The following is a 17539-nucleotide window of genomic DNA, read 5'->3' as shown; positions in this document are numbered from 1 at the left end:
TGTGTGTATGTAGTGATGGTGTTGTTCTTTGTGATGTGGATGAAGAGGAGGGATAAGGAACGTCAGGCTAAGCAGCTGCTGATCGACCCGGAGGACGATGTCAGAGACAACATACTGAAGTACGACGAAGAGGGAGGAGGAGAGGAGGACCAGGTAGAGTAAGCAAACAAACACAGATGGACGCACACACTGATGAACGGACACACACACATACACAGGAATACCAGGTACACACACACGTATGACCGCACGCACGCTAATCACGCTGCTAGCATTAGCATAATGGTAGCGTAGACACACAGATACACACACACACTGAGGGACTGTAACATTGGCAGTTGTAGGACCAAACCAACCAGTCATTGGATATTAATTAAGCTCTGAGAGGGGGTGATGAACATTTATCGCCATGGTGATGGCATGGGAGGTAGGGGTTAGGGCGAGAGGCCATCTTTCACTCCGGTGGATGGTATTCCCCTCCCTCCCGCTGTTGCATCGGGGAATCGGCAGTGCTGGGAAATGAACTGTTGGAGAGTGGATTGGCTAGTTCCCCCTGATCACCCCCCCACCCCCCCTGCTGTGGGATGGATTAGTAATGTCTGTCTGGAACTCCTAGTAGGGAGGGGTTATGGGGCATGGCTAGGCCGGGGACAGCTACAGGAGCAGTCACGCGGTCTGGCTCACTGGTGCTACACTGAGGCCAGTTGCGGAGGTTGCATCCCTATGGGTTCTGTTCAAAGTAGTGCACTATAAACGTATTAGGGTGACATTTGGCCTCTCTGACACAAAGACAGCCATGCAAACAGTTACAGAACAGCCTCTCAAATAAAAACACACACCCTCACTGCACATGTTACGTTTTGAAGTGGTAATATAATTTCATCAGATTTTTGTGAACCTAACCTACCATCCTGGTATCAAAGATTGAGCATGGCAAGCAGTGACAAAGCCCAGCTATTTTTCTCCAGTTACAATGGCTCCTTGGCTGGCTGTAGAGATGGCTGTGGCTACATCCCAAATGGCACCCTATTCCATATACAATGCACTACTTTTTAGTGCATTGGGCACTGATCTGGAAAATAACAATATAACCAAGGCCACGGACAAACCCATCTGTATTTATCCCGCCATTTCCTCTCCTCCTTTCCTGTTCTCTCTGTTCTTCATGTTATTGTGGCATTCACAGCTCTCCCCTGAAATCGTTTCAGTGGTTAGCTATTGCAGTGAACAATGTCCAAGGTGGTTACATGACCAGGTTTTATTGTCCCTGAAAAGGGTAATTTAGTCCATTTCCCCTGGAGATTGATGTTTCATCATGTGTTTCCAGATGATTCATCAATGAATCAGACACTCCATTCAAAAGTAGAAAGGATCAGAGGACATATCTCTTAATCTTCTATCTCTCTTTCTCTCTCGCTCTCTCTCTGGTTAAAACCGCCATTTTTTTGTGAGACACATGGTAGGGGAACGGATGATCTCCACATGTGTAGTACCCACCTTGAACTACTCTTCCCCTCTATCCCTTTCTCCCTCCACACCCCTCTCTCCTCCCTGCCTCTCTCTCTATTTTCCCCACATCTCTCTATCCCCCCCTCTCCAGGACTATGACCTGAGCCAGCTGCAGCAGCCCGATGCGTTGGAGCCAGAGATGGTAAAGGTGGGAATCAGGCGTATGGACGAGAGACCCCTCCACCAGGACCACCTGTACCCCCTCCGCTCTGCTGCACCACACCCAGGAGATATAGGAGACTTCATCCATGAGGTAGTTACAGAGTGTTTTTTCTGTTGGGGGAGTGTGTGTGTGTGTGTGTGTGTGTGTGTGTGTGTGTGTGTGTGTGTGTGTGTGTGTGTGTGTGTGTGTGTGTGTGTGTGTGTGTGTGTGTGTGTGTGTGTGTGTGTGTGTGTGTGTGTGATCATTATTGTGCTTGCTTGCATGTGTGTCATTGTGTGAAATTGTGTGTGTGAAGCTATGTGTATGAGATTGTGTTTATGCTTGTGTGTATGTGACACAGAAAGAGAGGGAGCATCCCTTTCTTGAAGGGGAATTTTTAATTAGCTTTTCTAACAGTGCAGATTAGCGTGGTACAGACATGGGCAGGCCTGCTGGCTAATTTAAGGTTTTGTTTAGCTTCTCTTCCTGCGGTCCACATGAAACATACACATACATGACAAAGTACAAAACAGCTATACACAAGAACATGAGCTATTACATTAAATTCAAAATAAAATAAAAAGTTATATATTGGAAAGCCACCAAGAGACATATAAAAAAGACTATTTAGACACTATCATATTGTATATACATATTCTTATTCTTATATACAGTACAGTTGAAGTAGATATTTAAAAAGATGAGAGGTGCTGTGATACAATGTTTTTTTTAATCTGTTTTTCAAAGCTAAACACTGCTTTTTGCCTGAGTAACCTCTTGTGGCAGAGCATCCCATAATGACATGGCTCTACCTAAATGCGATGCATTAAATCTGTTTTTAGTCTGGGTACAGTGAAGAAACTCATAATGGCATGTCTGCTGGGGTATGGCTGTAGTGTAAGTATTCAGACCCCGTTACCTTTCCCGCATTTTGTTACGTTACAGCCTTATTCTAAAATTGATTAAATTGGTGTTTTTCTCCTCATCAATCTACACACAATACCCCATATTGACGAAGCAAAAACATTTTAGCAAAACAAACTGAAATATAACATTTACATAACTATTCTGACCCTTTAATCAGTACTTTGTTGAAGTACCTTTGGCAGCGATTACAGCCTCGAGTCTTCTTGGGTATGATGCTACAAGCTTGGCACACCTTTATTTGAGGAGTTTCTCCCACTCTTCCCCGCAGATCCTCTCAAGTTCTGTCAGGTAGGATGGGGAGTGTTGCTGCACAGCTATTTTAAGAGATGTTTGATCTGGTTCAAGTCCGGGATATGGGTGGGCCACTCAAGGACATTCAGAGACTTTTCCCGAAGCCACTCCTGAATTGTTTTGGCTGTGTGCTGAAGTCTGAGGTCCTGAGCGCACTGGAGCAGGTTTTCATCAAGGATGTTTCTGTACTTTGCTCTGTTCAGCTTTCCCTCGATCCTGACTAGTATCCTAGAGATAGGAACACAAGCATTTAGCTACACCCGCAATAACATCTGCTAAATATGTGTATGCCGGACTTGAATTCCTGTACGTTACCGCGATCGCACCATGAGTAGTTAATCATGAAACCTCCAACTTTCTTGAAATTCCTGTCTGTGCGATGTACTGAGAACCCAGCTGGCTGTATGGACAGGGACAGTATATCCGGAGAGAGGTATGAATCCTTGTAACAGAATATGTTACAATTCCTGATTATCTCTGGACGGAGATGTTCGCCCTAAGCTTGTCTACTTTATTGTCCAGGAACCAAACATTAGCGAGTAATACAGTGCATTCGGAAAGTATTCAGACCCCTTGACTTTTTCCACATTTTATTACGATACAGCCTTATTCTGAAATTGATTAAATTATATTCAGACTCTTTTCTATGAGAATCGAAATTGAGCTCAGGTGCATCCTGTTTCGTTTGACCATCCTTGAGATGTTTCTGCAACTTGATTGTAGTCCACTTGTGGTAAATGTAATTGATTGGACATGATTTGGAAAGGCACACACCTGTCTACATAAGATCCCTCAGTTGAAAGTGCAAGTCAGAGCAAAAACCAAGCCATGAGGTCGAAGGAATTGTCCATAGATCTCCGAGACATGATTGTGTTAAGGCACAGATCTGGGAAAGGGTACAAAAACATTTCTGTGGCATTGAAGATCCCCAAGAACACAGTGGCCTCCATCATTCGTAAATGGAAGAAGTTTTGAACCACCAAAACTCTTCTTAGAGCTGGCCGCCCGGCCAAACTGAGCAATCAGGGGAGAAGCGCCTAGGTCAGGGAGGTGACCAAGAACCCGATGGTCACTGTGACAGAGCTCCAGAGTTCTTCTGGAGATGGGAGAACCTTCCAGAAGGACAACCATCTCTGCACCACTCCACCAATCAGGCCTGTATGATAGAGTGGCCAGACGGAAGCCACTCTTCAGTAAAAGGCACGTGACAGCCCAATTGGAGTTTGCCAAAAGGCCCCGAAAGAACTCTCAGACCATGTGAAACAAGATTCCCTGGTCTGATTAAACCAAGATTGAACTCTTTGGCTGGAATGCCAAGCGTCACATCTGGAAGAAACCAGGCACTGCTCATCACCTGCCCAAAACCATCCCTACAGTGAAGCATGGTGGTGGCACTATCATGCTGTGGGGATGTTTTTCAGAGGCAGGGACTGGGAGATTAGTCAGGATTGAGGGAAAGATGAACGGAGCAAAGTACAGAGAGATCCTTGATAAAATCCTGCTCCAGAGCTCTCAGTACCTCAGACTGGGGCAAAGGTTTACCTTCCAACTGGACAACGACCCTAAGCACACAGCCAAGACACAACAAGAGTGGCTTTGGGAAAAGTCTCTGAGTGTCCTTGAGGGGCCATGCCAGAGCCCAGACTTGAACCTGATCCAACATCTCTGGAAAGAACTTAACATAGCTGTGCAGCATCGCTCCCCATCCAACCTGGCAGAGCTTCAGAGGATCTGCAGAGAACAAATGGGAGAAACTCCCCAAATACAGGTGTGTCAAGCTTGCAGCGTCATACCCAAGAAGACTGTAATCGCTGCCAAAGGTGTTTCAACAAAGTACTGAGTAAATGGTCTGAATACTTACAGTTGAAGTCGTAAGTTTACATGCACTTAGGTTGGAGTCATTAAAACACATTTTTCAACCACTCCATAAATTTATTTTTAACAAACTATAATTTTGGCAAGTCGGTTAGGACATCTACTTTGTGCATGACACAAGTAATTTTTCCAACAATTGTTTACAGACAGATTATAATTCACTTCTATTTCACTGTATCACAATTCCAGTGGGTCATAAGTTTACATACACTAAGTTGACTGTGCCTTTAAAATTCCAGAAAATGATGTCATGGCTTTAGAAGCTTCTGATCGGCTAATTGACATCATTTGAGTAAATTGGAGGTGTCCCTGTGGATGTATTTCAAGGCCTACCTTCAAACAACTCAGTGCCTCTTTGCTTGACATCATGGGAAAATCAAAAGAAAGCAGCCAAGAAACAAAATTGTAGACCTCCACAAGTCTGGTTCATCCTTGGGAGCAATTTCCAAACGCCTGAAAGTACCACGTTCATCTGTACAATAGTATGCAAGTATAAACACCATGGGACCACACAGCCGTCATACCGCTCAGGAAGGAGACGCATTCTGTCGCCTAGAGATTAACGTACTTTGGTGTGAAAAGTGCAAATCAATCCCAGAACAACAGCAAAGGACCTTGTGAAGATGCTGGAGGAACCGGTACACATTTTCTATATCCAAAGTAAAACGAGTCCTATATCAACATAACCTGAATGGCCGCTCAGCAAGGAAGAACCCACTGCTCCAAAACCGCCATAAAAAAAGCCAGACTATAGTTTGCAACTGCACATGGGGGAAAAGATCGTACTTTTTGGAGAAATGTCCTCTCGTCTGATGAAACAAAAATAGACCTGTTTGGCCATAATGACCATCGTTATGTTTGGAGGAAAAAGGGGGAGGCTTGCAAGCTGAAGAACACCATCCCAACCGTGATGCACGTGGGTAGCAGCATCATGTTGTGGGGGTGCTTTGCTGCAGGAGGGACTGGTGCACTTCACAAAATAGATGGCATCATGAGGGAGGAAAAGTATGTGGACATATTGAAGCAACATCTCAAGACATCAGTCAGGAAGTTAAAGCTTGGTCACAAATGGGTCTTCCAAATGGACAATGACCCCAAGCATACTTCCATAGTTGTGGCAAATGGTTTAAGGACAACAAAGTCAAGGTATTGGAGTGGCCATCACAGAGCGCTGACCTCAATCACATAGAAAATGTGTGGGCAGAACTGGAAAAAGTGTGTGCGAGCAAGGAGGCCTACAAACCTCACTCAGTTACACCAGCTCTGTCAGGAGGAATTGGCCAAAATTCACCCAACTTATTGTGAAAAGCTTGTGGAAGTCTACCCGAAACGTTTGACCCAAGTTAAACAATTTAAAGGCAATGCTATCAAATACTAATTGAGTGTATTTCACATTATTCGTATTTCACATTCTTAAAATAAAGTGGTGATCCTAACTGACCTAAAACAGGCAATTGTTACTAGGATTAAATGTCAGGAATTGTCATTTGTGTATGTAAACTTCCGACTTCAACTGTATGTGAGTTTATGTCTATAGCTAGACGAGGTTCATGCTTGTCGAGCTGTCTTTCAATTGATGACGTTGTTCTTCCTACGCTGAGTGTGTGTATGTCACTAGGTTAGGCAGGCAGGATAGAGATTTCTGCTAAACACAGCTCTGAATAATGAGGCGAGCTGTCATACATGGCGAGCTGATCTAGGCAGCTTAATCTAGCAGAAATGACATGCCGATGCTTCTTCCACTGCCTCACTCCTCAAATCAATCAAATGAAGGAGACAGTTGGGGGTATGGCATGCAGAAATCCCCAAAACATGTCTAGAGCTTCAGCTTATCAGATTTGCTTTATTAGTTTTAGCACTGAGACAAGACGTCAGTCAATAATAACACTTAATGACAAAGTTATAATAAATTCTGTCAGTTGTGGTGTAGTAGGGCGCGTGTGTGTGGGTGCGTGCGTGTAATCTGCTGAATCTCCTCAGAGAGACTACGCAGCATCTGTCCAGCCTGACCTAAATACTCCTCTCTTCTCTCCTTCCTCTCTTCTCTCCTCCCTTCATAATCCCTCCTTCTTCTCCTCTTCCCTTGCTCTCCTACTACCTAAATCTCACTCATTCTCTTCCGCCTCTTTTTTCCTGCTTTTTCTCTCTTTCTGTCTCTTCTTTGTTCTTTCTCTTTACCTCTCAACCTCTTTCTTCTTCCCTATTTGTCTCCCCCTCTGTCATGCTATCACTCCTTTACTCTCTCTCTATTTACCTATCTCTCCTCCCTCCTCTCATTTTATCTCTCTCTCTCTCTCAACCCTCATCTATCCTCACCCCTCTCCCCCTCCCCAGGGTCTGAAGGCAGCTGATAACGACCCGACGGCGCCCCCCTACGACAGCCTGCTGGTTTTTGACTATGAGGGCAGCGGCTCCACCGCCGGCTCCCTCAGCTCCCTTCACTCGTCTTCCTCCGGCGGAGACCAGGACTACGACTACCTCAGTGACTGGGGCCCGCGCTTCCGCAAGCTGGCAGACCTCTATGGAGGAGGGGACGACTAAGACTAGCCCGTCGCTGGGGCCGGAGAGGGGTCTGGGAAGGGGCGATTGGTGGTTGGGATCGGGGTGAACGGGGAGGGGGGCTTTTTTTAAGTCATTGCCATGGAAGGAGTGCTGGTTGTGAAGAGACTTTTATTTTGGTGGACTGGAACAGAGGATCAAAAACTAAATGGAGTACATTGGTGTGGCAACTGCTAGCCTAGCCTGCTAGCATGGAGGATAATTGAGGATAGCGTGGGGTGTTAGACCACATGCTAAGGGTCGCTAACAGTTCGAGTTTGTTTGTGTGGTGACTGCTAACTTAGCCTGTTAGTATACAGGCTAAATGAGGCTAACGGAGTGTTCGCCCACATGCTTAGGGACACAATGCTCAGAGGACAACATTGTAAGGAAACTGACCGTTGGTACTTTGACTGGCGGTTAACAGTGAATGAGAGCCTGGGCTCTCACTCAGCGGTTAGCGATACTAAAGACGCTCAGTTACACTTGAATCTCACAGTACAGAAGCACTGGGGTAAAACGTGCCTTTTTGTACATTCGTTTGATTCTGTTTAAGTTTTCTGTTCATCATGACTTTCAAGGTCCTGACTCTCTGATTTCAGGCTGTAAGAGAGAGGATGTTTAAAATGAGGAACGCACGCTTCACCATGTGTGTGTGTAGTGTGTGAACGTTTGTGTGTTTGGGATACACCTCACTGAGTGTGTATGCTATCATCAATGCCATAGAAACACACAGGATGAACACTCCCCATTGTTGGATCGAGAGCATTGAGTGAAGACATGTACAGTAAACGATAAAAGACTAGATAGTTTCCGTCTTTTTCTTTGTTTTGCTTTAAGCTTTTTTTCACATTCTAACTTATGCAGCAGGTTGCAAACTAAAACGAATCACCAGTCCTATATATTGTAGCAAAGATATTGTTTTGATACTCTGAGGTTTGGTTGGTGGAGTCGATCAAAAGTTGGGATAAATTCCATTTCATTTTCAGTCAATTCAGGAAGTAAATTGAAATTACAAATCCAATTTTCCACAATATTTCTCTTTGAGAATAATGTGGAATTGAAATTTCAGTTTACATCCTGAATTGACTAATTTAAAAAGGAATTGATCCCAACTCTGACTAAACCAAGATGATGATGATGATGATGAATATGTTGATTCTGTCCATTCATCTGCCTTATTGTTCTTCTGGTTCTCATCTCTGATTGGCTACTCACTGTAAACACAAATATGTACAGATTGTATCTTATTTTCTGTAGTTATTTTTTGAGCGTGGTCTCTGAAACACATGCTACTATCCGGAACCCTGTATATGTATACTTTGGATTACAGATTAAACGTTTTTTGCATGTTTTTATCTTTTCATTGTACAAGAAGGATTCAAAATCTTTACAAAAACATGCACATGCACACACACACACACAATGTTTGTTTTATTATCCTTTTCTGTCCAAACAATTGATTCCCATTCAAATTTCTATTCCCCGCTAACTCCTAAACCTAACCCCAAACCTCTAAACTTTGCTTGACATCATGGGCATTAACTCCAAAACCTAAAATAGTATTTTTCCTTGTGGGGACCAGCGAAATGTCCCCACTTGTCCGAATGTGCCTTGTTTAACTATCCTTGTGAGGACTTCTGTTCCCCGCAAGGATAGTGAAACCACACACACACACACAGTGAGGGACACTCCCTTCCCTACCCCCAAACCAGGGGTTCCAGCACTTTTTCAGGTCATCTTTTCTCTCTCCTCTCCATCCTTCCATCCCCAGGGTGCACTGTCTCTTCATTATAGACCGTAGTGTGGTGAAGATTGAGGAGAAGGCGTGGGCTGTTAGTGTGAGAGAAGAGAGCAGGTGCAGAGAAGAGACCAGACGAGGAATCAGTGGTTAAGGATAAACATAATAATTTACTAAGAAACAGTAACCGCAGGATCACAGGACACAAAACAACAAACATTAAGTCTCAAACTCATTCAGGAAACAAACGCACACGGTAAACAATTCAAGCTACATCGTAGTTGCATTCCGCTGGCAAGAACCGCTTGGAGAGAAAGGCGCATGGGTGTAGTTTCTTGTCCTCCTCCTTCCGCTGTGAAAGGACCGCCCCTGCTTCGGTGTCCGAGGCGACCCACCTCCACCACAAAGGGACAAGTCGGATCAGGATGAATAAGGATAGGTCCAGAGGTGAAAAGTCCCTTGAGCGCCATGAAAATGCGCTGTCAGCCTCGGGGGTCCAGCAAAAACAGATTGGGGTTAGGGGGTTAGGACCGTGAGAGGGGTTGCGGGTTAGGACCGTGAGAGGTGCTGCCACCGCACCAAAGATGCGTGTAAAACCCCTGTACAAGTTGGCACACCCGAGGAACCGCTGGACTTGCTTGAGTGAGGTGGGACGGAGCCAATCGACGACCTCCTCAATCTTTGTGGGGTCCATTTGGATGCCTACAGTAGAGATAATGTGACCCAGGAAGGAAACGTGGGATACGTCGAACTTACACTTCTCTATCTTGACATATAGTTGAATCTGCAGGAGGCGTCTCAGGACTTGGCGGATGTGCCGAATGTGTTCCTGAAGGGTCTTTGAGTAGATCAAGATGTCGTCGAGGTAAACAAAGACGACCGTATTCTACATATCCCGCAGGGTGTCATTGTCCATGACTGCTGCTTCAGGGGTCAAGAGGGAGTACAGACGACCCCAGGGAGGTGTGGCGCCGGGTAGGAGTTCTATGGCACAATCATAAGGACGATGAGGAGGAAGGGTGCCGGCCTGCCTCTTACTGAAAGCCTCCCTGAGGTCGAAGTATTCGGGATGGAGAGAGGAAAAGTCTTGGTCTTCAAGGGATGCAGGAGGACACAGCAAGGCTCTTGGTGGGGGTCTTAGACAGTCCTTACCCCCAGTCTAGTAGGTGTCCCATGGACCAGGAAACTAGTAAGTTATGTAGTACTAGCCAGGGGTACCCTAGGATAAGGGGGTTCTCATGAGCAGTGATCAACAGAAAACTAAGAGTCTAGTGGTCCACCCTAACCTGCTGTAGAATGGGCTTGGTCTGATGTTCCTCCTCACCGGAGCCAATGGGGCATCCATCGAGGGTTTGAATCTGCAGAGGGATGGGACATTTCACGCAGGGGATCTGTAACTCTCTGGCAACGTCTTGATCTATGAAATTAACCATGGCCCCGGAGGGTTGCGGGTAGTAACAAACGGTGACTGGGTAGCCTGGCCAGCCCTGGCGTTTCCCATCAGCTCTGGGCAGGTAGCACGGAGATGGCTGAGACGCCGTAGAGGCAGCAGCCTTCGCTCATGCACCTGTCACGCTCCTGTGGGCTCAGACGTGTGCCACCCAGCTGCATTGGATCCTCCATGCTGGGCTCCGTGGGCTTAGGGTGCTCAGGAAACAGGAATGCTGGAGTGGTGTCAAAAGGGCGCTCTCTCACCTGTTTCCGGATGAGATTGTCAAACCTAATTGCCAACGTTATCAGGGACACGAGGTCCTCTCCCATTTCCCGAATGGCCAATTCATCTTTGATGGAGTTCGATAGACCATGGTGGAAAGCGGTAACCAGTGCCTCCATAATCCACCCACTCTCGGTGGTAAGGGTGCGGAACTCAATGGCGAAGTCAGCCACTGGTCAGGGTGCGGACCCAGTGCTACAGACGTCATCGTGGTTCATCCAGGGAACCTGCACCGGGAATGCAAGATCCCAGCCCCCGAGCGGTATGATGGCCACCCTCAAGGAAGTTCGAGCTACAGTGCTCTGGTGTTCGAGTTACAGTCCTCCTCATTCCCTTGGTAGAGGTTGAACAGTCGGCTTCTCGTCCACCGACTGGGTGGTCAACGACTCATCGCAGTGAAGGCTACTATGGATCTGCAAGATGGTGGCTGCTGTTCCCACACTGCCGTTGCCCACGCTAGAGCCTTGCCCGAGAGTAATGAGACCTGGGCATTGGCTCCTCCTGGGTTAGGGACGTGCCGTGGTTGGAGGTACTCAGCAAGTGCCCGAAGGGTCCCAGAGATTTGGGAGAGCTGTTCTTGCTACCATCCTAACAGTGCTCCTTTTTGGGGTACCACATACCGGATCTGGGTGATCTTTGCTGGCTCCATGTTGTGGCAGAAGTTTGCTGTGACATGGTGAGGTTGGAACCAGGTACAGAGAAGAGACCAGACGAGGAATCAGTGGTTAAGGATAAACATAATACTTTACTAAGAAATGGTAGGCGCAGGATCACAGTATACCTGAAAAACCCCATTAAGTCTCAAACTTATTCAGGAAACAAACACACAGTAAATAATTCAAGCTTCTTCAAATGACCACAGAAAACACACCTCTTTTAGCAGGGACACAATCATGAAATAATAAGACACACCTGAGTCCAATAAAAGTCTCTAGGGCAGTCTCTGCCGCCCTCTGGTGTCAGGAGGAACCAATGCAGTTAGTATGTGACTGTGGTTTGGTGTTTAGGTTGATAATGCCTTAAGCAGCATTCAAACCACCACTGAATTATTACACTATACACAGTACCAGCCCCCATTCTACTTCACCCCAGTGTGTGTGTGGGCTGTTCTCCAGTCCAGTATCTGTTGATCAATGTCATATTCAACCTCCAGCCAGCTACTGGCAAGTCCTATTTTTAGACTACACACACAGGGAGCATCCAGAGTAAAGTCTGTAGTGTTGGTCTCTCTCTCTCATCACCATTTTGTGTTCTCTTTTCCTATTCTCATACATGTTCTCATTTTCTTATTCCTGTCAACCAGTAGAGGCTCTTCAGAGTAGGAAGTGGAGGACCATCCTCCTCAGTGTATTTCATTAAAAAGTTATTAATTTTAGATTAAACTATACTAAATATATTCACCAAATAATTGAATTAAACATTGACGTTCTACAGTAGCCTCAACAGAACTGGGGTAGCACCATGGTATAGGCAGAGGGCAGCTAGTTTCCATCATTTTCTGGGTACATTGACTTCAGTACAAAACCTAGGAGGCTCATGGTTTATACCCCCTTCAACAGACTTACACAATCATTATGACAACTTACGGAGATCTTCCTCCAACCTATCAGAGCTCTTGCAGCATGAACTGACATGTTGTCTACCCATTCAAAGCATCAGAGAATGAATCTAGTACTGAAAGCATAAGCTACAGGTAGCTAGCACTGCTGTGCATAAAATGTGACGTGCGGGTGACTCAACGACAGAGAAAGACAGTTCTAGCTACACCATATATACAAAACTATGTGGACACCCCTTCAAATTTGTGGATTCGGCTATTTCAGCCACACCCGCTGCTGGCAGGTTTATAAAATCGAGCACACAGCCATGCAATCTCCATAGACAAACATTGACATTAGAAAGGCACGTACTTAAATGCCCAGTGACTTTCAACATGGCACCGTCATGGTATGCCAACTTTTTCAACAAGTCAGTTAGTCAAATTTCTGTCCTGTTAGAGCTGCCCTGGTCAACTGTTAATAGTCTTATTGTGAAGTGGAAACGTCTAAGAGCAACAACGTCTCATCCGCAAAGTAGTAGGCCACACAAGCTCCCAGAATGGGACAGCAGAGTGATGAAACTGAAGCTGTGTGTAACAATTGGCTGTTCTCTGTTGCAACACTCACTACTGAGTTCCAAACTGCTTCTGGAAGCAACGTCAGCACAAGAACTGTTTGTTGGGAGCTTCATGACATGGGTGTCCATGGCCGAGCAGCCGCACACAAGCCTAAGATCACCATGCGCAATTGCCAAGTGTCATGTGGAATGGTGTAAAGCTAACCGTCATTGGACTCTGGAGAAGCAGAAACCTGTTATCTGGTAGTCTGACAGACAATTTGGGTTTGGCGCATGCCACGAGAATGCTACCTGCCCGAATACATGGTGTCAACTGTAAGGTTTGGTGGAGGAGGAATAATGGTGTGGGGTTGTTTTTCACGGTTCGGGCTAGGTCCCTTAGTTCCAGCAAAGGAAAATCTTAACGCTACAGCATACAATGACATTCTAAACGATTCTGTGCTTCCAACTTTGTGGCAACAATGCGCCCATGCACAAAGCGAGGTCCATACCAAAATCTTTTCGAGATCAGTGTGGAAGAATTTGCCTGGACGGCACAGAGCCCTGATCTCAACCCCATCAAACACCTTAGGAACGCCAACTGTGAACACGGCCTTATCGCCCAACATCAGTGCCCAACCTCACTAATGCTCTTTTGGCTGAATGGAAGCAAGTCCATGCAGCAATGTTCTAAAATCTAGTGGGAAGCCTCCCAGAAGAGTGGATGCTTTTTGCAGCAAAAGGGGGACCAATTCCATAATAATTCCCATGATTTGGGAGCAGGTGTCCAGATACATTTGGTCATGCAGTGTATGTTGACTATGCCGTTAGCTAATATGCTGACAACGTTGTAGGCTGTGTGTAGCGGTTAGCGATTATGGTAGGAAGGTTTGGCTTGTAAAGGTTTTTCACCTGTTCAAAGACTGCTGCTGTGTTGTGCACTGAAGTTCACAAGCGAAGGACAAAAAGGGGAGAAGAACACTTAGATGCAAGAAGGAATTATACAACTATCAAGGTGATCAAGCTGTTTGTATGTGGCTGCTATGAAAGTGAACTGTGTTTGAGGGTGATTGGGGGTGTATTCATTCTTCTGATTCTGTTGAAAAACAATTAAAAAACAGAAGCAAACAACTGAACGGGGAAAAAACATACCTACATTTGCTCAATAGAAACTATCATTTGCAACTGTTGGACGAATGATTACACCCTAGATCAGCTAGATGCAGGCAAGACTGTGCAAGGTGGTATTGAATGTGTCACTGTCTGTCACCTTGATTACTCACATTTTTCTCTCAAGCACCTACGTTGTAAACTTTCATTCATAGGCTAGGTTGTAGCAACCTCATGATGGGTATAGAGACAATTCTACTATTATGTAGTAGCCTAAACCTACCAATGTTACATTGAGCTGGGTGAATGGAATATGAATAACAGTCATCCAATATGGTGTAATAGAAATAAGGCCATGCTCATTAAAAAAAATCATCCTCTCTCATCTTCAATGTCACCGACCGCCACTAATGTCAACACTCCCCCCACCACCACAACCACCATACACACACACACATCTAACTCTGCATGCTTTCACGGTTTCAAGGGCTTTTACTTACAACATACACACATGGCCTTATTCAATCAACAGCAGTACCCGGGTCGATAGAATGGGACCAAAAATATATACATTTTAATCTCTTTTTTAATTTCACATAGCTTATTATCCAAATATTGATTAACGGAATAGTGTATTTTGAATTCTTCTGAAAATAAGTTGATATAATAAGATGTGTATAGTTGACACCCACATACACATACACTCACACCCATACTGTACACATACACACACACTGACACCCATACTGTACACATACGCTGACACCCATACTGTACACATACACACACATTGACACCCATACTGTACACATATGCACACACTGACACCCATACTGTACACATACACATACACACACACTGACACCCATACTGTACACATACACATACACACACACTGACACCCATACTGTACACATACACACACGCTGACACCCATACTGTACACATACACACACACCCATACTGTAGACATACACTGACACCCATACTGTACACATACACACACACACTGACACCCATACTGTACACATACACACACACACTGACACCCATACTGTACACATACACACACACGCTGACACCCATACTGTACACATACACAGACACACACAGTAATTCCCAGTTTGTTATTCTGTGGGTGTTTAGTTCTCTCAGTGGGGGCCGGCTGAGCTGTGAAAGGTTTAAATCTTCCCCTTTCTTTCTCTTCCTTTATCTTAAATCCAACATGAAACACACTGAAGCTGTGGTTTCACCCTCCAGTCTGGCATCCGTTCACTCCCCCCAAGGACATGTCAGCTATATCTTTACTCTACAGCCTGCCGGAGACCGAGAGAGAAAGAGAGGAAAGAGGGGTAGACAGAGAATGTGGATGGTAGAAAAAACAGAAAAGAGGCTGTTTGAATCCAGCTGAGAGAGTGAATTAGGAAAGGTGTATAAACTGTGTGTTTGTCATACATGTGTGTGTATATGTGTCTGTCTGTGTGTGTGTGTTTGTGTGTGTCTGTTTATGGCTCACATTTATCCTAACATGGCCTTCTCTCCCCAGCAGAATAGTAGTGTACCTGGCCATCTGATGCCCTCGGTGTGTGTGTGTCTACTGCTTTGCATGTAATGTAGGGTAGGGTAGTAGTAATATTCTATTCGGTTTACATTTGGTTTATTATTCCCATGTGCTGTTCACTTCTTCTAAGAACTGGAAATGTACTGAACTGTAACACTAATCAGTTTTGCAGAAAAAGTGGCTGTACAAGCTACTACGACGCTATTATAAGTGTACTCAAACAACCCTCCGGGACAGAAGGTTGAGAGCTGCTATCTTACAGTAAAAGGCATACTGTATCAGATGTGTGTGTGTGTGTGCCCAATTGTGCATGAGTGTTTGTTTATGAGTGTCCCTATGATTAGTCTTCGACCCATGCCACATCTCTTACTCCCTCAGAGTGTACATGTCTGTTACTGCGAGGCGTCTGTAGAATGGCTCTAGTGTTAGTCTGCATGCTTTATTCAGGACTGGGGAGAGAACCAGCACAGTCACTCTGTTTCTATAAACATGAAAAAGAAGCTGTGAAATGGCTTTGTGAAACTGTAAATAGAGAAGCGCTGACATGGGATGCCGGTTTAAGTTGGACACTTAAAGTTGGACACTCTCTCTCTCTCTCTCTCTCTCTCTCTCTCTCTCGCGCTCTGCTGTCGTGGTGTGACTTTTAAGAAGCCGCAGCATTCTGCATACTTAGGGTGTGTCCTAAATGGCACCTTATGGGCCCTGCTCAAAGGTAATGCATTATTTAGGGAATTGGGGGCCATTTGGGTCGTACATGTTGAGCGGTATAATTAGCTTAGCACGCTAATCTGTGCTAGCCTGTTGATGGCCCCTAGACAGCATCTCTGTGAGGAATAACACCCACTGAGATCAGATAGAACTGAATGAAGGAGTTATCAAAGGACAGTCTATTTTAGTGTGAGCCATAGAAGCTATATGTGTGTTCTGTGTGTGTGTGTGTGTGTGTGTGTGTGTGTGTGTGTGTGTGTGTGTGTGTGTGTGTGTGTGTGTGTGTGTGTGTGTGTGTGTGTGTGTGTGTGTGTGTGTGTGTGTGTGTGTGTGTGTGTGTGTGTGTGTGTGTGTGTGTGTGTGTGTGTGTCAGAGATAGGCAAAAGCCACTGAATGCACTGAGCCAGTGGTGTGGAAACAGGATCAAACAGAGAAATCTGCTGACCTCGGTAATGTGTGATGCAGAGTTTTATTTTCTCCTGCTAGCTCTTACGTGTACATAGCTATCTGCAAGCATTACTAATCACACACGCACACACACTACTCGTTAACTTTCAACAGAGGGGCTTTGCATCTCATTAGTATCTCCCAACAAGCTTGTCTGTAGGCTGTGGCTAATTAAGAAAAATAGATTCTTACTGCGTCTTGGCCTGTTAATTAAGTTTTTATCATTAGTGTTATTTAAAGAATTCACTAGCTAACTCCTAACTTATCCTAACTTTCCTGCACCTTTCTCCTGCCTGCCCTAAAAATTGCACTTAAGTCAAAAACTTCTAAGATGACCTTATGAGTCAGCCTGTCTTCTGGTACGGAATAAGGTAGGAAACTGGTTGTATCCAAAATGGCACCGTAGTCCCTACAGAGTGCACTACATTTGTGTAGTGCGGATGTACTCAAAGGTCAGTCCAAACCTATGGTCATTCGCCTAGGGCTAAGCGGATGGCGAACATTACCAACATCATAGTTACGTCTGATGGCGAACGATGAGAGAGTCGCAAGGATGGACCTTGCCGTCAGAGAGAACGCTGAGAAAGAATGGCTCGCCCACCTCTGCCGTCAACCTCAACAACAAACTATATAAGGAATAATGTTGCTCATTATGGCATGCTTCTGTCTCTGCTGTGTCAAAGGCTCCTAAAATAACCAACTCCCTCCCCATCCACAGACTGGTCATACAAAGGCTCCTAAATAACCAACTCCCTCCCCATCCACAGACTGGTCATACAAAGGCTCCTAAAATAACCAACTCCCTCCCCATCCACAGACTGGTCATACAAAGGCTCCTGAAATCATCAGAATTTTCCCCCTCTCTCTCTCTCTCTCTCTCTC

General features: G+C 45.3%; 1 protein-coding gene across 1 annotated transcript in view; it reads left to right on the top strand.

The window, feature by feature from the left end:
- The window catches only part of cdh2 (cadherin 2, type 1, N-cadherin (neuronal)), a 78875-nt gene extending 70241 nt beyond the window's left edge, over positions 1 to 8634 (top strand). The window contains exons 14-16 of the mRNA XM_064935780.1: positions 14 to 153; positions 1601 to 1762; positions 7079 to 8634. Coding sequence (XP_064791852.1) covers positions 14 to 153; positions 1601 to 1762; positions 7079 to 7285 — 509 coding nt within the window. The 3' untranslated portion in view covers positions 7286 to 8634. The remainder of the gene's footprint in view (positions 1 to 13; positions 154 to 1600; positions 1763 to 7078) is intronic.
- The last annotated feature ends 8905 nt before the right edge of the window (positions 8635 to 17539 follow it).

Source organism: Oncorhynchus masou, chromosome 24 (genome assembly GCF_036934945.1).
Source record: "Oncorhynchus masou masou isolate Uvic2021 chromosome 24, UVic_Omas_1.1, whole genome shotgun sequence".
In the NCBI taxonomy this organism is placed as follows: Eukaryota; Metazoa; Chordata; class Actinopteri; order Salmoniformes; family Salmonidae; genus Oncorhynchus; species Oncorhynchus masou.
This window is presented reverse-complemented; position numbering and strand designations above follow the sequence as displayed.